This window comes from Lagopus muta, chromosome 16 (genome assembly GCF_023343835.1).
Source record: "Lagopus muta isolate bLagMut1 chromosome 16, bLagMut1 primary, whole genome shotgun sequence".
In the NCBI taxonomy this organism is placed as follows: domain Eukaryota; kingdom Metazoa; phylum Chordata; class Aves; order Galliformes; family Phasianidae; genus Lagopus; species Lagopus muta.
Window position 1 is genome coordinate 8445009 of NC_064448.1, and position 26680 is coordinate 8471688.

Sequence of the window (26680 nt, forward strand, 5' to 3'; positions counted from 1 at the left end):
CGTAGTGTCACTGTTTCCATCTGTGATGTATCCACAAAGAGGAGGCTCCAGACCTGCAGAATACCCACCTGCACCTCCCTGCATCCCTGCCTGTGTCACTGCTATAGTACCTTGGAGCTGATCCTTGGGTCACAGTTATGTGTGACACCAGGAGAACCGGTGATGTTCTGCCCCAGCTTATCCAGGTGAGCTGTTTGCACCAACCCTAGGGGTATGCTGGCCTTCACAAATCCCAAAGAGGTCCTTTCTGCCACCTGAGAGGACATAGAATGGTGGGATAGTGCAGGGTGATGGCTTGCATTGCACACAGCCACTGGGTGTCTCCCTGCCATCGTCACCAGCACTGAAAAAAAGTCTGCATTTGGGGAAAAAAAGGTCTTTCAACAGCAAATATTTGTAGTTGTGTGCTGGACAGGCAGCTGGTCGGTCTGCTGCTTTCTACATCTGAAATGTTGCAGGAGACCAAGGGCAGACTGCCACAGATAGCTTCATTTCCAGTGTTTCATTCCCACTACTTTGGGAGCGGTCTGCCCTTGGCTTCTCCCAAAGTGGAAGGAATATGGAGGGTGTGCAGGCAAGCTGGGAAAGAGGGAAAAAGGAAAGAGGGAATGGCAAAGGGAACAGAAGTAATAGAGTTTCATAGAAAGAATTTGGAGTGTTAAGGGTTTGAATGGGACTGCTGGTTATTGATGAGATTTTGTTTCTGGTGTTTGATTGCTGTTGGTGATTTCTCTTATGGAAAAGGGCAGGCAGCCACCCAGCTCAGGTTCACCAGCCTGGTAGAATTATTTTTATTACCATATTACTTTTAAGTAATATTACTTTTTCATTAATAATAATGAACTTTGCTTAGCCCACTAATGGCATAAGTACAGAACTAAAATAATGGGATTTTTGGAAACCTGTGGGTTGTAGACCTCTAAGTCCTCCAAGTAGAAAAACAGTTGTGGGAGAAAATGCATACTAGTATGGCAAGAAATAGGGATGAGAACGCAGTTGCATAACCTGGGTATGCTGTTACATGACTTTTGAACAGCGCCTCTTCTGTGTGGGCAGTTGCTGTGTGCATATGTAAGCTGTGCTTGTAGGTGACACAGTGTGGGTTTTTTTAGTCTGTGCCTTGATGTCTGCAGGAAATTGATATTTCCCAGTTTTGCAAGATGCAAAACACTGATAACCTTTTGCAACCCATCAGTGCTGATAGGAAACCAAGTCAGTGCCATAAAAGCATAAAAGCTCATTTGTAGCCCAGAGTTCAGTGTGTGAGGGTCACCACAGGGAGATAAAGCCTCTCCCTGGCCAGGCACAGGCTGTGTCCCACCACCTTTCTCCCCATACGAGGAGCTGGGGGCCGGGTGAGGCAGCTCACAGCCTGCAGTGCTCTCAGCTGGGAAATGAATGGAGACAGCACAGGAACCTCCTTTTTATTTTCCTATCCCAATACAGTTTTATTCCTGATGTTATGCACAGAAAGGCCAGAGAAAAGTCCCCATAGCTCTCCCTTGGTCAGCTCTGTGCTTTCTCTGGGTCCCAAAAGAAGGAGTGTTTGCCAGTGGGGCTGTATGGCTGCAGGGCCAGAGCCAGGCGGATGTTGGATCCTCACTGTGCCAGCAGCCCCAGCAGTGCCCAGCCAACCTTTTGTGTCTGTTCAGCTCCAAAAGCAGCCACAGTAACGATGCTTCAGCCCCTGCCTGGAGTGGGTGTGGGGATGGACTGATTTGTTACCATTTGTGCAAAGCTGTCCATGTTCTGTTAAGGAAGCGGAGGGGAACATTTGGAGCATGGCTGTGCTGGGGGAGCAGCCTGGCTCTGTGCTGTACCACCACACTCAGCCTCTTAACTTCTCATCCCCTCTGTGCCAATGATTCAGGGCTTCTGTAAGACAAGAGCTTTCCCCAGTGGGCTGTCTGCCTTTTCATCTGATTCACTTGCCTCTAACGCCTTTGATGCGGTAGGAGTGATGGGCATGGAGGCAGTAGCTCTGCAGAGAGCTGATTATTTGCAGGAAGGGATGGGTCTCCATGCTGAGCAAGATTTCTACACATCCCCCATGTATCTGGGCCCCAACTCTCACAGGTTCTGAATGCTTTTAAAGCACTCAGAGGATGCTGCTGGAGCACTAAGGCAGAGGGTTATATTGCCTTCCCTTCTCTCCTTAGCTTCCTTTAACCCCAACCTTGATGCAAAAAGCAGAGAATGCTCAGCTCCTCCGGCTTTGATCCATTTGTCAGAGCTTCAGCCTAAGTGCTATGGTGTGTGCCCCTCTCTCGGCCTGTGCACAGCAGTGCAGGAGGGGTCCTGTCCCGGGCTGCAGCTCCTCAATTTCCTTTTCGGCTCAGACTGAAGCATCCTCTCCCGTCAGGCTGTACCAGGGCCGGCCGGGCTGCAGTCATACGCTCCTCACTTGATTCCTGAGCCTTACCCTGGTGGCGGCCAAGACTTCGCCTTTCCGGTGTTTCCATGGTCCCGTCCCGCTCCGCACCGCTGCGCTTTTGTTCAGCGTTCATTTATTTTTAACAAGAAAAGCGCTTCACGCGGCACCGCGAAACAAATCGTCAGACATCCGAGCCCCCGCTTAGACCGAATAACAGAATCACGCAACCGCAGCGGAGCCGCTGTCGGACAGAGACCCGAGTCCGGAGCGGGGCGGGCCGGGCTGCGGGCGCTCCTCCCGGCGGGCGGGGCGGCCTCGTTCCCCCCTCCCTCATCCATCCCGCCCCGGTATAAAGCTGCGGAACGGCGCGGGGTGCGGGATGCGGGATGGCGGCGCTGGGGGCGGTGGTGAAGAAGGCATGGAGCGTACGGCGTGCCGTGGTGCTGCTGGGGGCGCCGCTGGCGCTGCTGCCCGTGCTGCTCAGCCTGCCCGCCAAGGTACCGCGTGGGCACCGCGCTGCTGTCGGGGCTGTCAGACACAGAGCGGGGCGCGGAGCGGGGGGCGCGGAGCCGAGGTGTGCAGAGCCGAGGTGTCCAGCTGGTGCGTGGACGGGCGTCGTGGGGCCGCGCTGACATTTGAAGGGGTGGGCTGAGCAAACTGTGCTCATGGAGGCTTCTGTCGGGGAGTTGTATGGAACCGATGGTGCTGGATTCTGGAAGGTTTTGTGAGATATTCGTGTTCCGTAGGTGCGGAATAAAGTTGCTTTGGGAAGGTTTGGGCTTTGGGATGTGAGTGAGGCTGAAGGGTTTTGCAGCTGTCCCTCACGCATCCTCGGGTGGAAGCACGGGGGGCTGTGAGGTCACAGGGAAACTTGTGCCACTGACCTCAGTGTGTGGGGTTTTGCCTGATGTTGTGACTCAGATCCCTCTGAGAATGACTCGGGTTGTATCAGAGGATAGGTGATGTTTGGTGCGTAGCGATGACGGCGTGATTCGGATGCAGCGAGGACACGCAGGTGCATTTGTTGAGTGCGTTTCTGTGGGCAGCCTGATCCAGTGCATGGTCTGGTGGTTGGTAACCCTAACCATGGCATGGGGGTGGAAGCAGATGGTCTCTGAGGTCCCTTCCTACCCAACCCTTCTCGGATCTACTTCTGCCTGTGTAGTGCTTATCAGTGAAATCTCTACATGCAAGACAGCAAAATGACTCTCCGGAATTAAAACAATTAATACTAATATGACCACTGCTTTACCAGATGATGGAAGAGTGTGCTGACACCCAAGTTGCAAAGATTTGAGTGTTTGAGGAAGGAATGGAATAAAAAATCTCTGCTCGTGTTCAGGGGGCAGCAATTCCTCTGCGCTATCCTCATGGAATTGCCCCTTGCTGTTCAGCACAGAGGGAATGTTGCTGTTGTGTCAACACAGGATTAGGCGCAGCCACCCGGAGCCTGAGCTACAGGGCTGTAGGAAGCAAAGGGAAGGGCTCAAACTTCTTGCAGCAGTGTGAGGGCTTGGGGAAGGGGGAGTAGGAACAGTGGAAGGCATGGGAGCTGCCTCCAGCATTCAGCAAGCTTCATACAGTGGGAAATCAGCTTACTAATCTGCTGCTGGTGTCATGGGAATGCTCCTCCAGACGGGCACCCACAGCAAGGTGGGGCTGGAGGAGCTGTCGAGCAAGGTGCAGCTGTTGGAGCAAGTTTTGTGTTACTGAGTTTTTGCACATCTGGAGCATGGCAGTTGGGTGGACTGGAGAGCCACATGCTCCCATTGAGTGGTCGTTGTGCTGTGTGGTGAGAGAAGCCCATAGGGCAGGAGAACATTGGGGTGCAGCCTTGCGATGAGGCTTTCCTCGTGTAGGTGTCTACTTAGAGGTATCTCTGTGGCACTCACCTGCTCTGGGGATACTGAAATCTCTTGTCATGTCAAGTGAGAATTTACCTTCTCCCCAGTGAGATGCTCAGCAACTCTCATCTCCACAGAGGCCGTAGACACATGGAATATACCAAGCTGGAAGGCATCCACAAGGATCAGAGCTATAGGGAGCCACCTGAGGTCTGGCTTCAAGGGCAGCATCTCAGTTGGATCGGGAGACTGAGATATCATAATCTAAAGTTGATAGAGCAGAGAAACACAAGTAGGATGTGATTTCTTGGATCCATATGTGCTCTTGGGTGAAACCTCGAGGTCTATGTGCAGTGGGTTCCCCTGTGAAACCTGCACCTCAGTTACCCCTCCCCAGAGCTGAAACCTTTTGAGGAAGAGGACACCTCAGGTCTGGCCTTGCTTATTGCTGCTGAGCTCCAGTATCCATAGCTACAATGCTACATATCAGCTGTCACCCATGCTGGGGGCTCTCCAGGCTGCTGTGCCCCTCCTTTCAGAGGTACAGTGTCAGGGCTGCAGTGGTCCTGACATTTTACTGATACTCCTTGTTTTCATAGGATCACAGAATGGTTGGGTGGGATTAAAAATCATCGATCTCCAACCCTGGCCATGGGCTGGCTGCCCCCAACCAGATCAGGGTGGTGAATTTGATGAAGCCCTGGAGGAGGAGATTCTATGAAGTGATTTCCTCTGCAATCTCCTTTCTCTTCAATAGAGAAATGAAATTTCTGCTCTGTCAGCAGGTTACCAAAACCCCCAGATGTGCTCTCCAAACTGAGTTTGGAACAGTGAGAAATGAGTCGTGCCTGTAACATAACCCAGCCCAGAGCATAATACCCCATGCTCCCCACTAAGCACAAGGGTCTGTGTCAGCTCCAGCTCTGGTGGCTGCTGAAATGGCAGAATGTTTGTCCAGGGTGCGGAAGTGCCCACGACCCCCCGGCTCAGGGAGTGGTGAATGATTGCCAGGAGCTCTGTGGGGCAGGGGGGGCTGGAGGAACTGCTGTGCTGGAAGGGGCATGGGGGACACTTTTAATGAGCTGTGCAAAGAGCTTGTTCCAACAGCTTCTAATGAACTCAATGTCTACGGCCTCTTGGCTTGGTAACAGCTGAGGCAGCCAAATCTGCTAAAAGGAGCTCTGAGCAGGCAAATGGGTCCCAATGCCTTCAGAAAACAGGCTTGACTTCCTCAGTGGACATAGAGCAATTTAAAATCGACTTGGATGTAATGAGTCCTCCTGATGAGAACAAGGAGACTTTAAGAACTTCTAGAAGAAAAATGACTTTGCTTGCTCTCAAAAGCAAGGAACATGGGGCATCTCCAATGGAAGGCATTGTGAGGGAATGGGTGATGCAAATGTAGGCGACATGGCGAGCTGGGGGCACAGTGTGCAGGGGGTAGGGGTCTGAATCTTGGGCTGGAGCAGTGCTTGCTGAGCTGTAGGAACACGAGTGGCTGCTGGTGGGAGAGCAGCCCGGCAGGGAAATGGTGGTGGTGGCCCTGTTATGTGTTGTGCACAAAGTCCACCTCTGAGTTACGTATGTGCCTGGTGATTTAGAAAAGCCAATTTCACAAAACTGAATGCAAAGATAAGCTCTTATTTTCATCTCTTTTAACTTCGATGAAGAAATGATAACTGGAAGCTGTGTGATTATGTGCACTGCAAGCTTTGGTCAAGGCAAGCCTGGCTCAGAGCAAGCTGGCACAAAGAAGGTGAGAGCAGTGATGCTCAGGGCAGGGAAAGAAAAGCTGGCAAGAATTAATGTTAATTGGAAGCTAAGGGCCATAGAAGACATGAGAAGGGATGAGGAAGAAATTCCTCATCAGGGTGTTGAGGGTAACGAGCAGTATTTCAGGATGTGTGGACAAAAGGAATCTGATAGGCTGTTGGGATTGCCAGGAATGCTGACCACAAGCTGGGCTGAGCTGCAGTCCCCTTGGAAATCAGATTCCCCAAAAAGGGCTTGGAAGATGGCACCCTGTATTTAGCTGAACATGACTAGCAGACTGGATACCCATAGCCAAGAGGCTCAATATGGTATTTGTGTGTACAGGCACCTGAAAGTTGAGCATGGGCAATGAGAGCCCACAGGCTGCTGTTTGCTGAGGTGGTGGCTTTTAGCAGAATGCCCTTGCAGCCTTGCTTCCATAGTTCAAAGATGGCTTTGGCAAACTGGACAAGAGAACATGCCACAGTGGTGAAAGACTTTATGAGCTTGGCCTGTTTCTTTCAAAGTACGAAGAGTTGTGAGGGAACATCCATCATAACCAGAGTTCAGAGAAGCCCAGGTAGTGCATAAAATGAGATACGGAGGACGGAAGCTGTCAGATCACAGCAACATGATGCTAAGAGTGAACTTAATGGCTCACCGTCATGGAAAATGGTTCTTTTTCTGTTTTAAAATATGGTGGATCTTTCCTAAAAATAATGCAGGAATGGAGCTGACTTCAGGCAGGGAGTACTGCTATCCTTACATGGTGTCAAACTGCCACTGGGCTGTTCCAGCTCTGCAGTCCATCTGAAGCTGCAGGAGCCATCGCTGCCCCCAGGAGTGCGTGTGAGGCTCAGACCTGTGAGGCAGGGCCAGTTCTCTGGAAGATGCCCATCTTTGTCATTATTTCCCTACGTGATTGTGGTCAGTTTGTCTACTTTCCCCGAGCCTCTACTGTCACTTTTGTAAAGCAGAGAAAATGATTCTGTTTTTCTGCCAATTGCCTATACCTTTTGAAGTGTTTTGTGTTTCATAAGCTTTGTGTCTTTAGGGTAACTCCAGAGCAAAAGTATCTTCACCAGCGTTCACTGCAGCTGTAGCAGCTGATGCCCCTATGTTAAGGGCCCCTTTCCAGCCACTCTGCAAATACCCAGAGCAAAAGAGCTCCGCTGGCAGGAATGCTGGTAAACAGGGCTTGTTTTATGTCCAGATTACATAATGTTTGCAGGAGCTGTGTTGGTAGAAATTGGATTCAAATACCCATCCTATTGGACAGCAGGCAGTGTGACTGGGGGGCCTGTGACACCATCAGAGCTGAGAACTGGGGACAGTTTGTGAACGAGATGCTGACAGCTGCTGGTACTCAGGAGCTCTGAGTGTCATGGATAGGAAGTTCCTTTGTAATGGCAGTGGGATAATGAATCTTGAAAAGCTCCAGCTCTGGCCAAAGTATCTCTGGTATTGGGATTGAGGTTCTGGAAGAACCTTTATGTTCCTCATTTGCTTGATCATAGGATGGGTGTTGGGGAGAGTCAATGAGAGGTATTGAGTCTGTGTTGGCCATGGAACATGCAGAGGTTGGTGGAGCAAACCCAAAGCATGGCTGTGCCTTTAGGCAGAGCTCTTTCAAGCACCAGGTCTGCTAGGAGCTTGCTGGGCCTGTAGGGTCTAGATCCAGCTGAAGCTCCTGTTGTGTCCTTCAGCTTGGCAGTGGGACTGACAGTTCACCCCCATGCCTTGGTGCTGTGTCTGGGTTCACAGCTGTTGAGCTGTTCTCCTGATCTGACCCCCATTCCCTGCCAGCATCTCAACCCCATCTCCCTCCCAGCCTGCCCATGGGAGCTGTGGGGCTCTGCTCCCTGGGCTGCAGCTCAGCAAGTCCTGGTGTGGAAAATCCCCGGTGCCTTCAGTGCAGCCAAGGCGGCATCTGCCTCGGGGTGGGCAGAGGTCGCTCCCAAGTGTCTTGTGCAATGGCAAGGAGAGCTGCTCCAGTCCATAGCCATCAAGCTCTTCCCTGGAAATCATTAAATGGTTATAAAATTAACCCAATCACAAGACCCATTTAAAAGCCCCTATTTGCTACCATTTTCCCCTCTGAACTTTGATAGGCTTATTCTGCAAAAAAACACAAAATGAAGCTGCGTGGAGGTGAGAGAGGAGTAGAAGGGAGTCTGGTGGTGACCCAGCATGAGGATGAGAAGTGTGGGGGTGACACTGCTGCACACACCAGGGCTGCACTGAGGGCAGCTGGGTCTGTCCCTGTCCTTCTGCAGCTTTCTTTTTGGTGTCATTTGCTGTCAGTTCATGTGGGTTTCATCATTTGAGCAAAGCCCTCCATACAGCAGGTTTTTTTTTTCACCCTATTCAGTTTTACTCCTTGGCATTTGACCTTGCAGTGAGCATTGTGTATTAGATTCATGCTGTATTTCACTGTCATGTTTGTCAGAATGCTTTGCGCACATCTTCGTGCACCAGAAAAGAACTCTTCTTTAATTCGTAATTAACTTTCTAAATCAGACTTCATCTCTTTAATGAAGCCAACTGCAATCTGCTGACCACTGATGGCTGCTCCTATACCCAGGTGTTCAATACTTGCAGTTGCTCTCCCTGTGTAAGAGGCAAAATATGTTTGTTTTGTAGTCCAGTGGTGCAACTTTCCAGAAAACTGAAGGGCACTTTTCTGCTGGGAGACAAACTCATTTATAAGGCCTTTAGAGAATGAATGGAAAATGACTTAATGAGAGTAGAACTAATTCTCTGGAATACAGAAAGTGGCAGAGCCAAGAGGCATTACCGATTGCCATGGGGGTGAAATCACTCATCTGCTGTGTGAACGTTTTAAACGTGATTTTTTACTTTTGCAAAGTTTAATACTGTTGGGTTTGTGGTGCCAGTCCCATTGGAGCAGATAAAGTAAAGCCATGGAGATCTCCTGGGAACTGCTGAGTGCCACATCTGAGCTCTGCTCTGGGAACACAAATGTTTTATTTCACTGTATCTCACACGCCATTGCACCACAGTCTAAATTTAAGACCATGAATGTTCTTTGAATCCAGAACTTAAGAACCTGATGTGAAATGGTAGCTTCCTTGTGATTCATACACTCAATAATAAAAGCAAATAGTTCTCAGTTCTTTAATATTCACTTTTCTATGTGCATGGTGCAGTTGAGTTTTGTGAAGAAAATTGCTTGTGAAATGCAAAACTAGAATGCCAAAGGCAAATAACCAGTTCTGTCGCTCTGGCCAGTTTTTAGATGCATGCCACAGGTGGATTGAATGATAGATCGCTGTTCCTTCTCATGGTGAACTAGCAGTGCTGCAGGTGGCCTGACACCTTTTGGCTCAGCCCTACCTGCTCTCGTGCCTTGCTGCAGGCTCAGCACATCCACCAGGCTGAGCATGAAGGCCATTCACACACGGTGCTGCCCCAAAACCTGGCCGAGCCCTGAGCCTCCTGGGGGGCCCTGGCAGCCCCAGCCCTGGGGCAGGGAATGGAGGTCCAAGAGGAGATACAGAGGGGCCTTTGAGAAACAATCCAACCTGTTCAACAAGCTGGAAAAGAGTGGGGAAATAAATAGCTCTGGGGCTTCCAAAAGGCTCTCAGTGGTTATTTATAGCTCTGTGGGCACCCTGCCTCTGCTTGCTGCCAGTGACCCCTTCAGCCCCCCGTGGCTTTGTGCTGGGCTCCCAGTTTCCTCCCAGGCTCCACTCCTCTGCTCAGGGCTGTTGTCCCAGCTCCTTTCCCTGGCTTTCCAGGACAAGAAGCTTTGCTCTCCTTTGCCTCCCAGTTCAGTGAATGAATGGGCACTGGGAGCACTGGGTTTCCGCCAGCCATGGCAGCACAGCACTTGGGCAGGCTCCTCAGGAAGTGGCACTTCCTGATCAGAGTGCTTGATTTACTGATTTCTGCAGGGACAGGGTGCCTTGGAAAGGTTTCTCACAGATCTCTCAGGAGGCTCTGAGCTAGCAAAAGAAACCTTTCTGTGTGCCTCCTGCTGCTAATGGGAGGGGGCTCGGTGCATCCATCTCTCAGAGCTGTTTTCTTGTAGCCATACAAAGTTGGAGGGGAAGCACAGATAAATTGGTGTAGCAGCTGTCGGATAGTTGGACAAGTAAGGGCATTAACAGCAGTGCATCCTGAGCATTGGCACCCCACTTCACCTCCAGAGGCACCTCCTTCCCTCCAGAGCCTCCTGGATTGAAGATTGCACTGCTATCCTCCAGCATTGAGGCTCAGGAAACTGGGAAGGATTTGGGATTTTATTATGCTTTCAGAGGATGAGTCCTGAGCCCCCTATGCAATCTGGTGGGGGGAAGATGTTGCTGTTGATGGAAATGATTTGAGGGGAAATAGGGTATCCTTGGAAGAATAACTGATGCATGTTGCTTGTCTTGGTATCTCCAAGTGAAAAGACTTCTCAGACACTGCTTAAGTTGTTTTTCCTCTCTGTTTCTCTTGCAGGAAGGAAGATGCCTCTACGTGATCCTACTGATGGCACTGTACTGGTGCACAGAGGCGCTGCCCCTGGCTGTGACAGCTCTGCTGCCCATCGTCCTCTTTCCCTTCCTGGGCATCCTCCCATCTAACAAAGTTTGCCCACAGTATTTTTTAGACACCAATTTCCTCTTCCTCAGTGGTTTGATCATGGCATCAGCCATCGAGGAGTGGAATTTACACCGCAGGATCGCACTCAGGGTGCTGATGTGTGTGGGAGTGCAGCCAGCCAGGTGACTGCTGGGGCAGGGGGTGTGCATGGGGGGCATGGGCTGCAGGAGCCAAGATGCAGCTCTGCACACAAGCTGCTCTTTCATTTAATTTTAAAATATCCCTGCACATGAGCTTTTCTTCCCGCAGCCAGACTGTGTTAGAATCTGTCAAACTTCAATTCAGCTTTTTCTTTTTTTCTCTCTTTCAGACTAATTTTAGGGATGATGTTGACAACGTCTTTCCTGTCTATGTGGTTAAGTAACACTGCCTCCACTGCTATGATGCTTCCAATTGCAAATGCAATTTTGAAAAGCCTCTTTGGGGAGAAAGACACATCTAAGGATATGATCAGGGAAAATGAAGAAACACAAGGTAATTGAGACAGGGCAGAAGTATGAGCCAGCTGAGGTCTGCCCTTCTGCCATCAAACTTGGTCCCAGTTTAATATGTTCTTTGTTACTGTGATGGAAGGGTATTGACATACAGCTCCCTCTCATCCTTTCCCTTCCTCATGTCACACTAACAAGTTGGAAATATGTGGAAACACCACAAAGCAGTGATCCCCACTGCTCCCTAAACCCAGCACCGGCACAAGCAGAAGGCCAGCTCTGCATGCGCACTCGGATGCAGTGTGCTGATATCTATAGGGTGCCACGTGCTTGTGCATAGGTTCTTTCTTCTATTTCTCCCCTCATAAAATGGGGGGCTGAGAGAGAAAGCACAGATGAAGGGCAAGACAGCTGGCTGAAAGCCTAGTTAAAAGTGCTTTGTGATTTCCCCTGGTCCAGCCCTGTGTTGCTGCTTGGTGTTGGCAGTAAGCAGGTAGGTGGTGGATGGGCTTTGGCAGGGTTATGCAGTCAGAGAAGGCCTTACTCCAGCCCTGCTTTCACAGGTCATTCCCTGAGAGCTTGGGATTCTGGCAGGCAGGGGTGAAAGACAGAAGTGAAGCAGTGAAGTCCCCTTTGTAGTTCCTACTGGTAACTGGAGCAACAGCTGTAGGTTCTCTTTTTAGCACTAATTAGCTGCTCTACTTTCTCTACAATTTAAAGACAATAGTGTTTTGGTTTCCACTGAGTCCGAAGGCAGGTTAATGAGTTCAGAGAACTGAAGTATGCATGCTCTAATAAAGATATAACTAATAATTCACTCTTCATGTCTAGCAATCATGAGATGTTTGCACTCCGTGTTGCTCTGTCACAGTTGCTTTATGAATTTTTGACCATACACATCTATTAAAATCCACCCCACTGCCCTTCTTGCTGTGATTTCTCCTTCTGCAGAAGCATTGTTTTACGTGAACCTGTTTTTAACTTTCTTGACTCCATCCTCTAACATGATTTGAGTGTGTAGCTGGGACAGTGGAGTTTGAGAACATGCAAAATCCAGAGTTCTGTTGTCCTAGACGTTGGCAAGCACAAAGTTAATGACCTTGGCTCAAAATGCTTAGGACTGTGAGAGAAACCAGCAAGGGGAGGGGCTGCAAGCAGATGAATGAATAAAATGACACTTTGCAACTATCATGTAACTGTGTGATGATGTATTTTTCTTCTGAGGTAGAAACTTACAGAAATAATAAATACAAGGGAAGGAGCAGTGATCTGCAAAATGTCCAAAAGGCAGATATTCTTGTAGACTTTTTATTTGAACTGCAGTACCTCAGGATAGGCTCATCCTTTTCTGTAATCATTCTGAACGGATGAGAAAAACATTGCTGGGAAGATGCCCTGAGCCTGAAGGCAGTGGAAACCAATGAGTCTGCTGTATAGGTGGGAGAGGGGAGGTGAAGGTGAGCTTTGTGCAAGGCTTTCCTGTCCATCAGGTGTCGCCTGCAGTTAGGACTGGCTGCACTTCTTGGATGGGTTGTTGCCCTTTGTTGTTTGTAGATCTGACCTGCTTCAATGTAAGAAGATGGTATATTTATTTAGAAATCAGCTTGATCTTTGTGATCTAAAAAAGTTGTCATCTGAGGGCTGACACAGACAAGGAAGCTTTTATTGCAGTGTAGACCTTGTGTGGAAGTGAGCTGTTACGATTATGTATGATAGCATCGATCTGCATATTGGCTTGGATATGTTTTAATAACAAAGAAAGGGTGTGCAGGGGACTAAAAAAGAAAATAAAGATATATAGGAAAGAAACATGCTAAAGAATGTATCCGTTACAGTGCCCATAAAGGCATTTGGCTCTGTGAAGGAATGTGAAGTGTATGAATCAGCGTGGTTGGTGCATTGCTTTGCTGACACGTCCCACTGGTCTCTGATCAATTGACCATATTTCCGTGCTGCTGAGAACCTCGAGGTTGCAATCAGCTGTGCCCATGCTCAACCATGTGGGCAAAATTTTGAAGATAAGCAAATATTTGCATGCATGAGTTGTTGAGAGCCAAAGCTTGGAGTCTTTTCTTGTGATTTTTGCACAGCTTGATAGAAGAAATCAGTGAGATGACTTGGTGTGTCTGAAATTCTGAGTTATAAATTCTGTACAGCTCTGTCTGACGTCTCCATTCCTATTGCCAAACCATGTGCTGGTTGTGTGCCAAACTGAGAACTGCTGTCACTGTGAGCCTGACTCTCCTGCTCTCTGCCCACTAACCCATCATTGCCAATATTTCACTTCTCTAAGCGAATTAAGTATTTCCAGATGCAAATAGTGATTATTTTAATTATCTGTATATTTTTAAATAATCTTCCCTGCATAGAGGAGTCTGAATCTTCTGCAGATTCAGGATGAACTGCAGTCAGTGTTTGTGATGTTTCCTAAGGTCACAGACCTGGAAACGATGTCTGTATAGGGGCAGGTGGAAAATGTGCATTGTTGGTCATTGCTGCCATGGCTGTGTGGGCAGGATGTGGCCCAGCACTGCCACCTGCACCCCTCAGAGGGTGGCAATACTCTTCCTTGGCCCTTTTCAGTCTTTTAGGAGCTGTAGAAACATCATTAAGGCCAAAGTTCTCCAGGACAAGGTATATAAGGTATTGGGGTGAATTGGCCACTGAATCTCTCACACTGCTCTGTGCAAGGTGTGTACAGCCAGCACCCAGCTCAATGGTTTTTGGCTTCCTCTGGCATACGGACCTGTAGAAATGTTCAGCCCCTTTTTCCAGGCTTCACAGAAGAAGATTACTTTGCAAGCAAGTCTGCCTTGCCTTTAACAGACCTTCCTTGAGAGGTAACTTACAGGTGTTCCTGGTGAGATGGGGTGGAGGTGGGGCTTAGCAGTGAAAACAAATGGAAAAATGTGAAGAGGTGGAATGAAATATGTATCTTTGCAGAGCCGGCACTAGGCATCAATGCTGAGAGACCGGCTAAATCCAGTGGGAGACCAACAGTCAGCCACGGGTTAATGTTCTGCTAATTACATCCCTCCATCGCAGTACCCTTGAGATGAAAGCTCAGCATGTGTGCATCCAAGCCAATTAACTCAATTTCGGTTAATTAGCCACGTGTAAAACACGAGAGTGCAAGCTGTCTGGCTCACTGAGCTGGAACAAGCGGCTTGTCATTGGTGAGCTAGTCCAGAGACTTTGACCACTGGCTCCTTCCATACACTGCTTTCGGCTTCTGGTGCACAGGCAGAGCAACGAGGGTTGAGTTGAGGCCCGAGGAAGTTTGGGGGCTGCTGGGGTGACCGTGGTGGGAGGGGGCTGTGGGCCTCAGGTCAGACACAGCAGTGCCTGAGGGAAAGTGGCAGAGGCTGTGGTGACCTGGGCTGAAAGAGGTTAAATGTCATTGAATCATAGAATATCCTGTGTTGGAAGGAACCCATAGGGATCGTCGAGTCCAAGCCCTGGCTCCGCACAGGCTCCAGTCCTGTAGAGGGTATGGAAAATAGAGTTTATCAGCACATCCCTGCTCCCATCCTCAGGAGCTCAAGCCACAGTGAATGGTACAAACCTTAGTGTGAGATATGGTTGAAGAAAACCTGCATGATTGTATTTCTGGTCTGTCCTGCAATCTCTGAGACCCGGTGCATATGCCCATAGATGTACGGTAGCATGGTGTGCAGCTCCCAGTTCACTGACCAAGAGAGATGGGTCATTGCGATCCAAACAGATCCTTTCCCTGTGCCCTGCTCACCTTTAGTGGGATGGGTGAGAAGTGCACTGAGGCAAAGCCTATTTGAAATATGCAGGAGGATCCCTAAGAACTGGGTGTGCAAGCACGTCCCCGAGGTGGCCCCAAACTTGTGTTGAGGTCCAGGCTTTGAGGTGTGTGCCCTGGGGATACAGCAGGCCCAGTAATTCTTGTTCCTGAGAGTGAGCTGTGGTTTACCCCCCCCAGGGCACAAAACCAACAGCAGAGAAGGGACAGCCTCAAGCTCCCATCAATCTGCAATGTTCCAGAGTCTGAAGCAGTGACAGGAGGAGTGCCTGTGGGGGCTGGAGGAGAAGCTGGGTGCTGTGTTGTCACCAGGCTTGTTCGTCCCCTCTGACCCCATCACAGTGGTGTGAGCTTTCTCTTTCTTTGCACTGTCCTTTCTCTGTAAAGGGAATTTGCCCTTCTTTTTGTGAGCAGTTCCACTGTTTGGTTCAAGGAGAATTTTTTAGATGCTTTGAACTGTTTTAAAGTCCTAATCTTTCTTTTTCAGCACCTTTACAGCAGAATAAACTTTACACTGTACCAACTGAGATGCAGTTTCTGGCAAGTACTGAGGAGTAAGTTAACCATAAAGTTTGTATTACAGCACTGAGACACAGAATTATCCCCTGAGCCGACCGAGTTTTAGGAATTTGAAATTCAGTCACTGAACTGTTTGATTACACCACAGCTCCCAATTGCTAGCAGGCTGACCATGGAGCTGAACCCCTTCTGTCTGGCATTATTCTGCACGTCCAAATCACTGCAGGGATCCTCCAGTCTCTCTGGAGCAGTAACCAGAGGTTTTGCCTGCTGGGAAATTGTCCCTTGGCTTTCCCAGGAGCATGGAAAGTGGTGTAAAAGCCACCAGGATTTACACAGCATTGGTGGTCCTGCTTTGATAACAACAGTGGGAATTAAACAGCTTTTCAGGAATAGGGTTTTGTTTCCTCTTGGTGCTATCAATTTTTTTTCTTCTGCTGGTCAGTCCTAAGGACTCTATGCTGATTTTTGCAAGCCACTGAAGGGCCTCAGTGCACCTCAGACCCTGTGAGGGGGCACTTGGCTGAGTCCTGCAGAGCAGCATTAGCTTGGCTTTCTAAAATCTGGGAATGTTCCTTCTGTCAAGGCTCTGAATTGCTTGCGCTGTATTTAAACCAGGGCTTTCACCGGATTCTCTTTTGGACTGTTTTAAAGCAAAGATCTGGCGGAGGAGAAGGAAATTACCAGTGACACTCTCTCAGACTTAAAGAAGGAGGAAGAGTACAAAACAAATATATGGAAAGGCTTCCTCATCTCCATCCCGTATGCAGCCAGCATTGGGGGTACAGCAACGCTGACAGGAACCGCACCAAACCTCATCCTCCTGGGACAGCTGAAGAGGTATGGGAGGCTCTCCTGGAAAGCCCTGCCTGTCTGCCAGGGTAAATCCTGCACAGCCAAGAGATATTCTCCAACCCTGTGGGAAATTCCTTTCTGTGCCAAGAGCTAACTTGGAAAATTCATGCCCTTCCAGCATCTTTTGGGAAACTTTGGGAGTGGATGAAGGCTGAGAGCAGTTGTATCCCCAGCCTGATGTTGGGGAGCAGATTCCCAGCATAGCCAGCAGGCTGCCAGCCAACCCAGTGCGTGTGTGCTTCACCCTACTTCTGCTCTTAGCCCTGCTGACTGTAATGGAACCCGGCCACGTGCTTAAAACTAGCCTTGTAACTCCTGTGATGAAACAGGCTGGGTAGAGTTCTGTGGCCAACTGTACGTAGGGCTGTATGGTAGCAAAGGAAAATAAGGAATCTGCTACTTCTGGCTTGTTTTGGGCATAAAAAAATACTTCCTATGTGCATACAAGTATGGCCTTGTGCCATGCCAAGTGCCTCCAGGTATTTCCTAACACTGGCCTCCATAAGCAGCATGTTAAGCCTCTCCCAGCTGCTAGTACAGAGGGGAAATGTTCCTAAGTGCACAAGTGGTGACTTTGTGGGGTATTTTGCTACTGGTTTCAGATGTTTGCTTGCCCTTAAATTGGAGGGTGGTTTTCCCTTCTTGCATTAACTTGATTTTTTCCCATTTGCTTAGTTATTTTCCAGAATGTGATGTGGTGAACTTTGGTTCTTGGTTTATGTTTGCATTTCCTTTAATGCTGATTTTTCTTCTCATGGGATGGCTATGGATCTCCATCCTGTACGGAGGAATTGATCTGAGGTATGTTTATATTCACTCTATGCTCATTGTCACAGCATTGTGAATACACCTTCATACAATTCTCATACTAAATCTACAGATAACACCCAGAATCTTGTCAGGGAGGGTTTCATAGCTAACTTCAGAATGTTCATCCTCTATTTCTAAGCAGCTGGCCATGTGTCATCTTCAGCTCAAGGCTCCAGTCCTGTAAATGTTTTCTGAACGTTGCTCCCATGATTGTCTTTTATCTTTCCTACTAAGAGCATCTGCTTTCTGCTTCCACCCTGCTCACTGCTGATAGCTGGCTGCTGCAGGAAGGGCTTGAGCTGATGGGGGCTGTGCAGAAAGGGGCCAGGGGTGATTCAGGCTTGTAAGGGATTAAAGGATCAGAAAACACTGAAGAAGCAAAAAAACTGTAATAATAATAATAATAATAATAATAATAATAATAATAATAATAATAATAATAATAATAATAATAAAATTGATCACTAGCATATTAACATCGCATACCAAAACCCCTTTTTAGAAATGTCTGTGCCCAAAGTTCATGCCACAGGCATGGATAACCCCTCAGGCACAATCCACGTGTGGGCATTGCCATATCACACCACAACAGCTGTGTGATACACAATGACCCAGGATCTGCCCCCAGAGATCTGGCATTCGGGCAGATGCTTGCTATTAAAAGAGGCTTCCATGGATATATCAAAGTTAAGGTTGAATATTCCCTAAAAAGTCCCCATCCTTTTCTTTCTAGTTCCAAGCAGTTTTGAGCCTTTGGCTGCATGCAGTAAGCAGTTGCAGATATGCACCAGGGGAATTTTAAAGAACTCTCAGAGTTGCATACACTTTTCCTGACTGAAATACACACATGCAGGGAATGTGTTAACATATTAATTCACTGAAACATAAGTTTTGTACATTGTTTTACTGCCTGAGCTGCGCTGGGAAAAGTCAGTGGCAGAACTGCATTGGTAAAAGGGAAAGCAGGGGCAGACCTTGAAGGCCAGCATGAAATCTTGGTTGCCCTGGAATTAGTAGCAGAAATCTCCTGGAACACAACTGCTGAGATTTGCTCCTAATGCTGAAACTTGGATTTGGAAGAGAGTGCTTCATAGCAGGGCTTTGTTTTACAGCAACATGTTGATCTATAATTGAGAGTAATGTGTTTTACTGGTAAGCCTTTGCTGGATACATACAGCCCTCAGTGCACGCTGCTTACAACAATGGCAGCAGTGCCACACTGTTGTTAATTTGGAGCCTTTTCCCTCCTGTAGACTCTCATATGTGATAGAAATGAACTCACAGCCATGCTTCCCCTAGGGACAATGCAGAATTTCTAATATTTAGAAAAGCCTTTAATTGTTATTTTGAGTTTAAAAAGCAGGGAGAAAAAAAAAAGGGGAGAGAGAGAGAGAGAACAGGTGTCCAAATATTTACATTTTCTCAGCAACAGGAAAAAAAAATCAATGGGAAAGTTACAACCCAGAAAATGACAAAGGCTGCTCCTTAAATCGCAGGCATGGGCTGGGGGAAGCTCTGCCCTGTAGTCATGAGCCCAGAGCTGCCCCGTGCCACGTCCCAATTCCTGCGTCCTGTGTGTAGGGCTGGGACATGGCCCTGGTGCCTGCTCAGCAGGTGAGGTAGGAGGGAGTTCTGCTTGCCAAAGCCCCCAGCAAAATGTCACATTGATACTTGGAGGACGTGATGCTTTTTGTTTGGTTTGGCTCATCTCCGTCCGTGTGAAGCCCAGCTTTATTGGGATAGCTGCAGAGCACTATTCCCCAGTGGCAAACTGCCTCGGAAGGGACAGTGCAGAGCTGCACAAGCACAGCCGGGTTTCTGCAGGAGTTTCCTCGGCTGCTCTGGGCAGGAAAGCACAGACAGATGGACGCCTCGCCAAAAACAGGCTGGCACTGTTCCAATCTGAAATCTGTAGGCTGATTGAGTGAAGATAAAGCTGCCATTCGTAACACCCCAAAACTCAAAGGACCAGGTACATCTCTTTGAGATGCAGGATTTTCCGAATTGCCAACCATTTGCTTGTGCAGAAGACACAGCCAGGATTTCCCTTTGAAACAGACTGAACGAAGGGATCTGGTGGATGCACCTGAGGTAGAGCCTTGCGTGTTGTAGGTTTAATCAAGGTCACAGGCAGAACATGATGGCAGAGAAAGCGTGAGGTGTGAATACGTCGTTGTGTGCGCGTACTACAAAGGAGCAAACAGCATGTCTGCCCAGTGAGTGCTCAGAGTTCAGAGCCTTAGCCAGGAGCACATTAACATTCCTGGCCATGCAGAAATTCTGTGCATTTGTCGATTCTTGACAGCATCCTGAGATTTTCCAGGAAATTGCAGGTGCCTCGAGAAGGGAAGGGACAGGTTCGTTTTGCACGTCAGCCACCTCCCAGTGTTTCACCCGAGTAATTATCTGTCAGACATGAAACCCTGCAACATTGGGGTTTTCTTTTGGCAATCACAGCCCATGCTGGAAGTGGTTTAGAATATAAATGAGGGAAAACTTCTGCCCTCTGTGGGGCCTTCTTTGTGTGAGAGCAGAGAGAAAGTGGATCTAAAAAGGGGCCTTGCTACCGTTTGGGACCAGACTATAACTATGGGTGTTCCCATATGCGGGGCTTTTCCACTGGTATTCAGTGCCATGCTCCTTCCTCCTGGGTTCAGACATTTAAAAGTGTAACTGTGTTTCTTGACAGGGGCTGGAGAACAAAAAAGTCAAATGTAAGAGTGGATGCAGAAGCCCGAGCCAGAGAAGTGATAAAGGAGGACTACCAGAAACTGGGCCCAACAAAGTGAGTCGTAAAGTTGGGATCGAGATGAAAAAGAAATCAAGTGGGGTGGAAATGTCCTGTCCTGAGAATGGTGGGCTGAGTTTAATATTTTTAGAAGAAAATGGAATAATGTTTCCACTCAGTATTTGTGACCTGCTGAAGTTTGCTTTTCTGCATGCTCCAACCTCTCCATCTTCGCTTACAGGAGTAACAGCAAATAGCAGCTTGCCCTCAGCTCTTACCAAGAACAAAGTTCATATTACAGTGTGGATTCATGTTAGGCTGCTTAATTACTGTTTGTAAATTTTTTGCTCCAAGAACCAAAGCTTTACATGTTTTATGTAACTGACACAGGCCTCATTTTGGAGATTTCTGCAGATCTGTAGCTGTTCTGCAAAGCAGAAGTGCTCACCGAGCAGACTGATGAATCGTGTTATGAATCATATGGATGGTGGATATACATTAAGAAATCTTGAGTGGTGCTCAAAGAAAATAGATAGGAAGAAGTTAAATTCATTTCATGGAATAGATAATTAGTCAAGTTTATTAATAATGTGAAGAAAGAACACAACACTTTTAGTTGAAGTTTCTCAAAGGTTTTGTCTTCTGGAAGAGGTGTGCAAATTGATAGGGATCACATATTGGAGAAAGAAATGTGAGAAACGTATGAGAAGTTCCAAAGTAGAGAGGAAAAGGAAAAGTTGAGTATCTACAAGCATCAAAGCCCAGGTATGTACAACCCACCCCTGGCAACCAGGGCTAGTAGAGATTTTTGGAAGTGTAGGTCTTAACCTCAAAATGTCTGTGGTTCTCCGTCTTTAAAAGAATATACTCACAGTGGTGCTGTGAAGGTTCAGTGATGTCTGTGTTGTGCTATTGACATTGTAATTATTGCTCTTGTGTGGAAAATGGAGTGGTTCTTCAAAGACTGAGCCTGTGCTGTAAATGAAAGAAATTGGTTTAGCTGTTCCATCCAGAGCATTATGAAGCAGCCTGTAAAATGTCTCTGGAAGAATCAAAGTCTCTCTTTGAGGTCTAGGAGCGAGAAAGTCCATTAAGCCATGCTCAACCAATTTGATTAGCAACCCTGTAACTTAAAATCAATGCAAGTGGTTTCTTCCCAACGGCTTGCCTGCCCTTCCTTGTGCTCTGAGAGGTTTCAAACAGTGTTTTGAGGCATTGCCTTGGTTAAATCTTGACCCCACTAGAATCAAGCCTAATACTTGGTGTATGATGCTTCTGTTCAGAGAACCCCCTGCTATTTGTCATATGTTTGAGGGACCCTGCTTAGGTTTTGATTTTGAAGATCATTCCTGCTGTCTCATGTATCATTTGAATCTTAGCTCTCCTTTTATGTTGCTTAAAATGGAGCGAAACCATTCTGAACTGGTCAGTATTAGCCCAATCTGTGCCCTAAGGACATCCCAGAGGGCAGTGACGAGAGGAATGGCCATGAGCAGCTCCTAGCCTTTCTCTGCCCCATCTGGATGGTCAGTTTTGCATACATGTGTTTTGACATCTGCCCTGGGCCTTCATGGTGCCCATCTGGCCTGTCCTTCATGTCTTGCACTAAGATCCTTGCTTGATCTTGGATCTTAAGATCTTAAGATCTTCCACTTGATCATTGCTGCCAAATATCAGTATCTGCTCATAGATGTGCAACTTATTCCAGTGATCCACTGTAGTTGATTGGAGAGAAGCTGCCTGACTTTTCACCCAGCTGCTGCAGCCAGAGCTCAGTACTGCCTGTCTCAGCTCTGGCCCTTTAGCACAACATCATTTTAACTGCATTTCCTTTCATTTCAGGTTTGCGGAACAGGCAATTTTCTTCCTCTTCTGCATGTTTGCTATCATGCTTTTCTCCAGGGATCCCAAATTCATTCCAGGCTGGGCCAGCTTGTTTGCACCAGGGTGAGATTTTATTTTCATTCCATTCTCACATTTTTCAATGGCATTTCAAAGTCTTTGGGATTCCTGGGTTTCTGACTGTGTTGCTGAACATTGTTACTCAGGTTTCCTGGAATAAATTAAGCTTGAACTCCTAGAGCCAGCTTTATTGTTTCTGTGTCCCAAAGGATGTGCATGAAGCCCAGTGGGAACTGGCACTGCAGATTCTTACGTATGCCCATCTGAGGCCATCCCTGGAGTGCTGACTGTACATACGTAGTGCATTTACAGTGACATGCTGAATTTCAGTGGAGGTCCAGAGAGTAAAGAGAGATGGTAGGAGTTGGCTTGCTGTGCTGTTCTGCCTGTTTTGTGAGTTTATCTCCCTTATGACATCCATTCATACCTTGGGAGGACAAACAGAGCAGTTGGGGAATGCTGAATCTCAGAGAGGATATTTCTAAACAGAAATCAAATCATACTTGACTTTTGGATTGTTTTAGTAGAGCTCTAGCTTAATTAACGATTCCTTAATAGAACAAAATAGTTATGAACTTTTTCCTCATCAGTTAATGTCTTCTTATAATCAAATATAAAGTCTGCGTGTCACTGTACACTCTGAGCATTTTGTAAAGATCTCATGTGGGCTCTGCTCCTCCTGTAAGAGCTGGGGAAGTCTGTCCCCACAGCCCTCGTCGGGGAGGGGACGGTGGACTGAGCACAGTTCTTCAGGCAGAACATTGGAGCATCACTGCTGAGGAGGAATTCATTCATGCTTTCTTACATTTGCAGGGCCGTGGGGCAGTTTTTTAGGGGGTTCACAGCTTGATAGGAATTAAAAAGAACTGTGAACAACCGCTGTTGTTCAAACCTAGTGGAAACTTGTAATCTTCTTTGGTAAATCCCTGTTCTCATAAACTTTGTACAGGCTCATGCTTCTTACTAGTGTTTCTGCTGCTTTTGGGCAGGTTTGTCTCCGACGCAGTTACAGGAATCACCATTGTGATCATACTGTTCTTCTTCCCTTCACAAAAGCCTTCCCTTAGGTGGTGGTTTGACTTCAAAGGTGAGTAGTTGATCCCCCAAGGCCTCTTCCTCAGTGCCCAGAATGAAGTAGAAGTTAAACTCCTAAAGCCCAGGCTCTCCAGCAAGTTTTGGTACCAGAAAGTCTTTTGAGGTCCTGGCTTTGTCCCTTTGAGTAGCAATGAGATATAAGCTTCAATTCCTAAACCACTTATGATGAGAGACGGCCTTCATATGGAGATGCAGTTGGTGAGGCCCCTGGGACTGGCTTGCTACATCCCTGGGAGGATGGAGAAGCACCCACTGAGCTCTGTCACACGTGTTGGTTGTGCTGTCCAGACTCCTTTGGATAAGATTGTGTGCCTTGGTTCCACAGAAAATTGCAGATCCATTAGTGCATCTTTCATATGGCAGAAATCATTTTGTCATGTTCTGAGGGATGGGTTGTAGGGAGATGCACTTTTTTTGCTGTAAAACTTTAATGCTGTAGTGGAAAATTACTAACATCTGCACAGTTCAGATGGTAGAAAACTTCCTCCTACCATGGACTCCCATCTACTGAGAGCAATGTTCACGTCTGTTACAGAGAGGGAATTAACTTGATGTTGGAAGTCTCCTCAAGGAAGCCTCAAAAAAAGCCTTAACTACTAGAGTTTCTTTTCTTTTCATTGTGTTAAGACTCCATTTTTTATATTAAGTGAAATGATGAATTGTCTAGCTTGAGGGAATCCATGTGTATATTTTTATCATCAGCAACTCATGGTTGATGAGCTTCAGCAGTGACGTCAGGCTGATAATGTCATTCTGTCAGATGATGATGGATGTGCTCCTCTTTGGGTGGGTGCTTGATACGGGGATTTTCTCTTTTTCTAGCACCAAACACTGAGACACAGCCCTTGCTGACGTGGAGGAAGGCCCAGGAAACAGTGCCCTGGAACATCATCCTGCTGCTCGGAGGGGGCTTTGCCATGGCAAAGGGCTGTGAGGTGCGACCCGGTACAGCTGTGCTGTTTGGGGTTCTTGTTTGGCTCTGGAAATTTGCATCTGCAGGGTCACAGCACTAACAGGACATGTTTCTCTACTGAAGACATGTTTCACAACTCTCCTGAGACAGCAACACATAGCAGATAATTCAGGAGAGGTTAATAAATCTTGCAACTCCTCTCAAACTGCTTGCTGTTAAATACCCTGATGGCACTGCACATAGGTGATTGTGTGGGTGGCTGAAGGTCGTATGCAGTTTGCAGATCTATGACAGGATCAGCTCTTCTGCAGATATGCAGGAGCGCCGCTCTCCAGCTTGTTTGCTCTCCCTTTCGCAGGAGTCTGGTCTGTCTGTCTGGATAGGAGGCCGCCTGCACCCCCTGGAGGGCGTACCCCCACCCGTGGCTGTCATCCTCATCACGATTGTCATCGCCTTATTCACAGAGTTTGCCAGCAATACGGCCACTATTATCATCTTCCTGCCTGTCCTGGCAGAGCTGGTAAGCAGCCAGTGCTCAGAGTTGCTCTGTGCAGGCAGTTGTGTGGTGCTAGGTCTGGAGCTGGCACCATTCAGTTCTCCTGCTCCTAGATCAGGGCTGTAGGCACTTTGAAATCTTTGGGAGCCATAAAGCAAGTGCCTGTAGAATAAGTGAGCACTGATGAATAATACTCCTTCAAGCACTTGTTGGTGAGATGCGTGATTATCTGTCACAGAGTGTGGGATATGCCTCTGCGCAGTGCACTCTGTATCCATCAATATATCTGCCTTTCCCTCCTAATCCCCAACATACAGTTTCTGTTCCTTTCTGTTTTTCAAGGCCATTCGTCTGAAAGTCAATCCACTCTATTTAATGATACCAGGAACAATAGGATGCTCCTATGCATTCATGCTGCCAGTCTCAACACCTCCTAACTCGATTGCATTTTCTTCTGGACACTTGATGGTCAAGGATATGGTAAGTTGCTTTGGATATACAATATACTGAAAGCAATCAACTTCTGTAAGGTAGTGTTGGAAGGCACAGAGATATGGGAGAAGCCTGTATAACATCTGACCCTGTGAAATTTGGAGCTGCTGTGGCTCCAAGTGATGACAAAAGTGGTTTCAATTGTGCTCAGCATCTCTCAGATCCTGCTCCTGTTCCAGCCAGTGTCAGCAGCTCAACCTTCAGAGGTTTCTGGGTGAAGGAAATGTTCCCCAGCTCAGTGAAATACAGCTTATGAGCAAAATTAGGCTCAGTCCCAGTTTCTGCTCACATTCCTGAGGCTAAACAGGCACTAATGTTTTTGATGGATCAAAGCTTGGCAAAGCATTTGCGGAATGGTCTTTGTGGCTTAAGAAAGCCCTCATAGAAAATTGCTGGTATTAATGGCAATTAAACCTTCCATTTTATAACATTTGTGTTCAGCTAACTTCATACTGTAGATGTCCAAGCTGAACTCAACAGTTGTCTTGTGTTTCTTTTGTAGGTGAGAACTGGGTTGCTCATGAATCTTATGGGAGTTCTACTTCTTAGCTTGGCTATGAACACGTGGGCCAAGAGTATCTTCCAGCTGGGGACCTTCCCTGCATGGGCTAACATCCATGCAGAAAATGCCACATCGCTCTTGCCAGCTGTAGAAAATGTCACTTTAAGTGCACTAAATAAAATATGAACAAAGCTACCCCAGGGGAAGGACTCACTCACTTAGGACTCGGGCACTGGAATCGTCAGCATATGCACAGGAAGAAAGCCACATGGCTGCCCACACTATATGAGACCCTTGGGTTTAATTTTATTTTTAGAAATACTGGTCAGTGTTGCAACATCTATTGGTTATTTTCTCCGAAGGTCCTTTCCCCACCTTCCACAGGTACCTATCAGATACTCCCAGACAATTTCATCTGTCCATCATAGGTGGTTGTTACCTGGACAACCCCATAAGCATCGAGCATCTTTGGGGAGATGCCTCTCCCCCCATGAAAGCTAGCGAGCTTTGCTACTCCAGCTTCTGATACCCTTCCTCATTTTGGAGAGCAGCTCAGGATGGATTTATGTGCAACCCAATGTGAGTGAGTGTATCAGAATCTGGCCCAGGGAGAAGGCAAGGTGGGCTTCTGGCAGGACTGTGGAGGCTGGGGGCTCTCTGTGGTCTCATGAGTAATTCTCTAATGTAGGATGAAGACTATTTCTTCAGGCTTGTGCATGAAAGGATGATTCAGGGGATGTGTCAATAGGATTCAGTGTGTTACTCCATGCTTTGGAAACAGGAAGGCAACCGTTTGTTTCCAAACATGTCCAATGGTTTGAAAACCTGGTTTTCAGCTGCTGCCTGGTTCTCGGCACTGAGTGCACAGATGGAGGTTTGGGGCCAAATTTGTTTCTGACATAACTGTGTGGACATCAGTGGTGTTTCAACTTTGGTGAATGTGGCCAGTCTTAGGTTTGTGAGACTGACCCACTTGTGAGAGCCTGCTGAGGTCAGCGGGCAAGCTGCACTGCAGTATCATTGACATTGCTGAAAAGTAGGCCTTGATTCTTAACATCTTTGTATTTCTGATTGCTTGGATACTTTCAATGAAAGCATTGCAAATTGACTGTGATTTTAATCACCATTTTGTCCTTTGTAAAAAAAAAAAATTCTCTAAGAATCTAAAAATATTTCAAGATCTGTCATTGACATAGATGGATGGAAAGATAAAGGATCTGATTCCTGATTTAGGGCAGGTTGGTGACTGGATGGATACTGGGCTCTGCTGGGTCCCTTTGATGGTGTGATCTTTGGAGCTGGCACAGTGGGATCCAGCCCACCCCGCCTGCTCTTGTGCTGCTCATGAAGCCTGGGGCCAGTTGGGGTCCACCTTAAGGCTGCACTCAGGCAGGGTCTTGGGACTGAACAGAAACCACCAACGCCAACTGAATGTAGAACTTTGATCAGTCATGTTCTGGAAAAAAAAAATCCTGAATGTTCAACAGAATCCTTACATCTAACAAAGTCCTTAATGATCATGGAAAATGTACAATAAAGCACATTTGTTAGCACATCCCTTCGTCCTGTTTGCTCTGTAGAGCT

The 26680-nt window shown here is 47.4% G+C and overlaps 1 protein-coding gene across 2 annotated transcripts; it reads left to right on the forward strand.

Moving 5' to 3' along the window:
- Nucleotides 1-26651, forward strand: SLC13A3 (solute carrier family 13 member 3). Of its 2 annotated transcripts, none has more exons than XM_048962605.1 (13): nt 1-185; nt 10438-10703; nt 10892-11055; nt 15272-15338; nt 15958-16143; nt 16834-16959; nt 19658-19753; nt 21539-21643; nt 22588-22685; nt 23516-23628; nt 23965-24126; nt 24445-24582; nt 25097-26651. In XM_048962605.1, the coding sequence occupies exons 1-13, from the start codon at nt 138-140 to the stop codon at nt 25280-25282; spliced, it is 1755 nt and encodes a 584-aa protein (XP_048818562.1). In that variant the 5' UTR covers nt 1-137; the 3' UTR covers nt 25283-26651. The 2 variants fall into 2 exon arrangements, with proteins under 2 accessions (XP_048818562.1, XP_048818561.1); XM_048962604.1 differs by lacking the exon at nt 1-185 and adding an exon at nt 2739-2871.
- Nucleotides 26652-26680: the final 29 nt, after the last annotated feature.

Coding starts and splice junctions, on each gene's coding strand:
- SLC13A3 (XM_048962604.1), top strand. CDS start 2,761: ATGGCGGCGCTGGGGGCGGTGGTGAAGAAGGCATGGAGCGTACGGCGT. Junction 16,144..16,833: donor CTCCTGGGACAGCTGAAGAG/GTATGGGAGGCT, acceptor CCATTTGCTTAG/TTATTTTCCAGAATGTGATG. Junction 21,644..22,587: donor GCCAGCTTGTTTGCACCAGG/GTGAGATTTTAT, acceptor GCTTTTGGGCAG/GTTTGTCTCCGACGCAGTTA.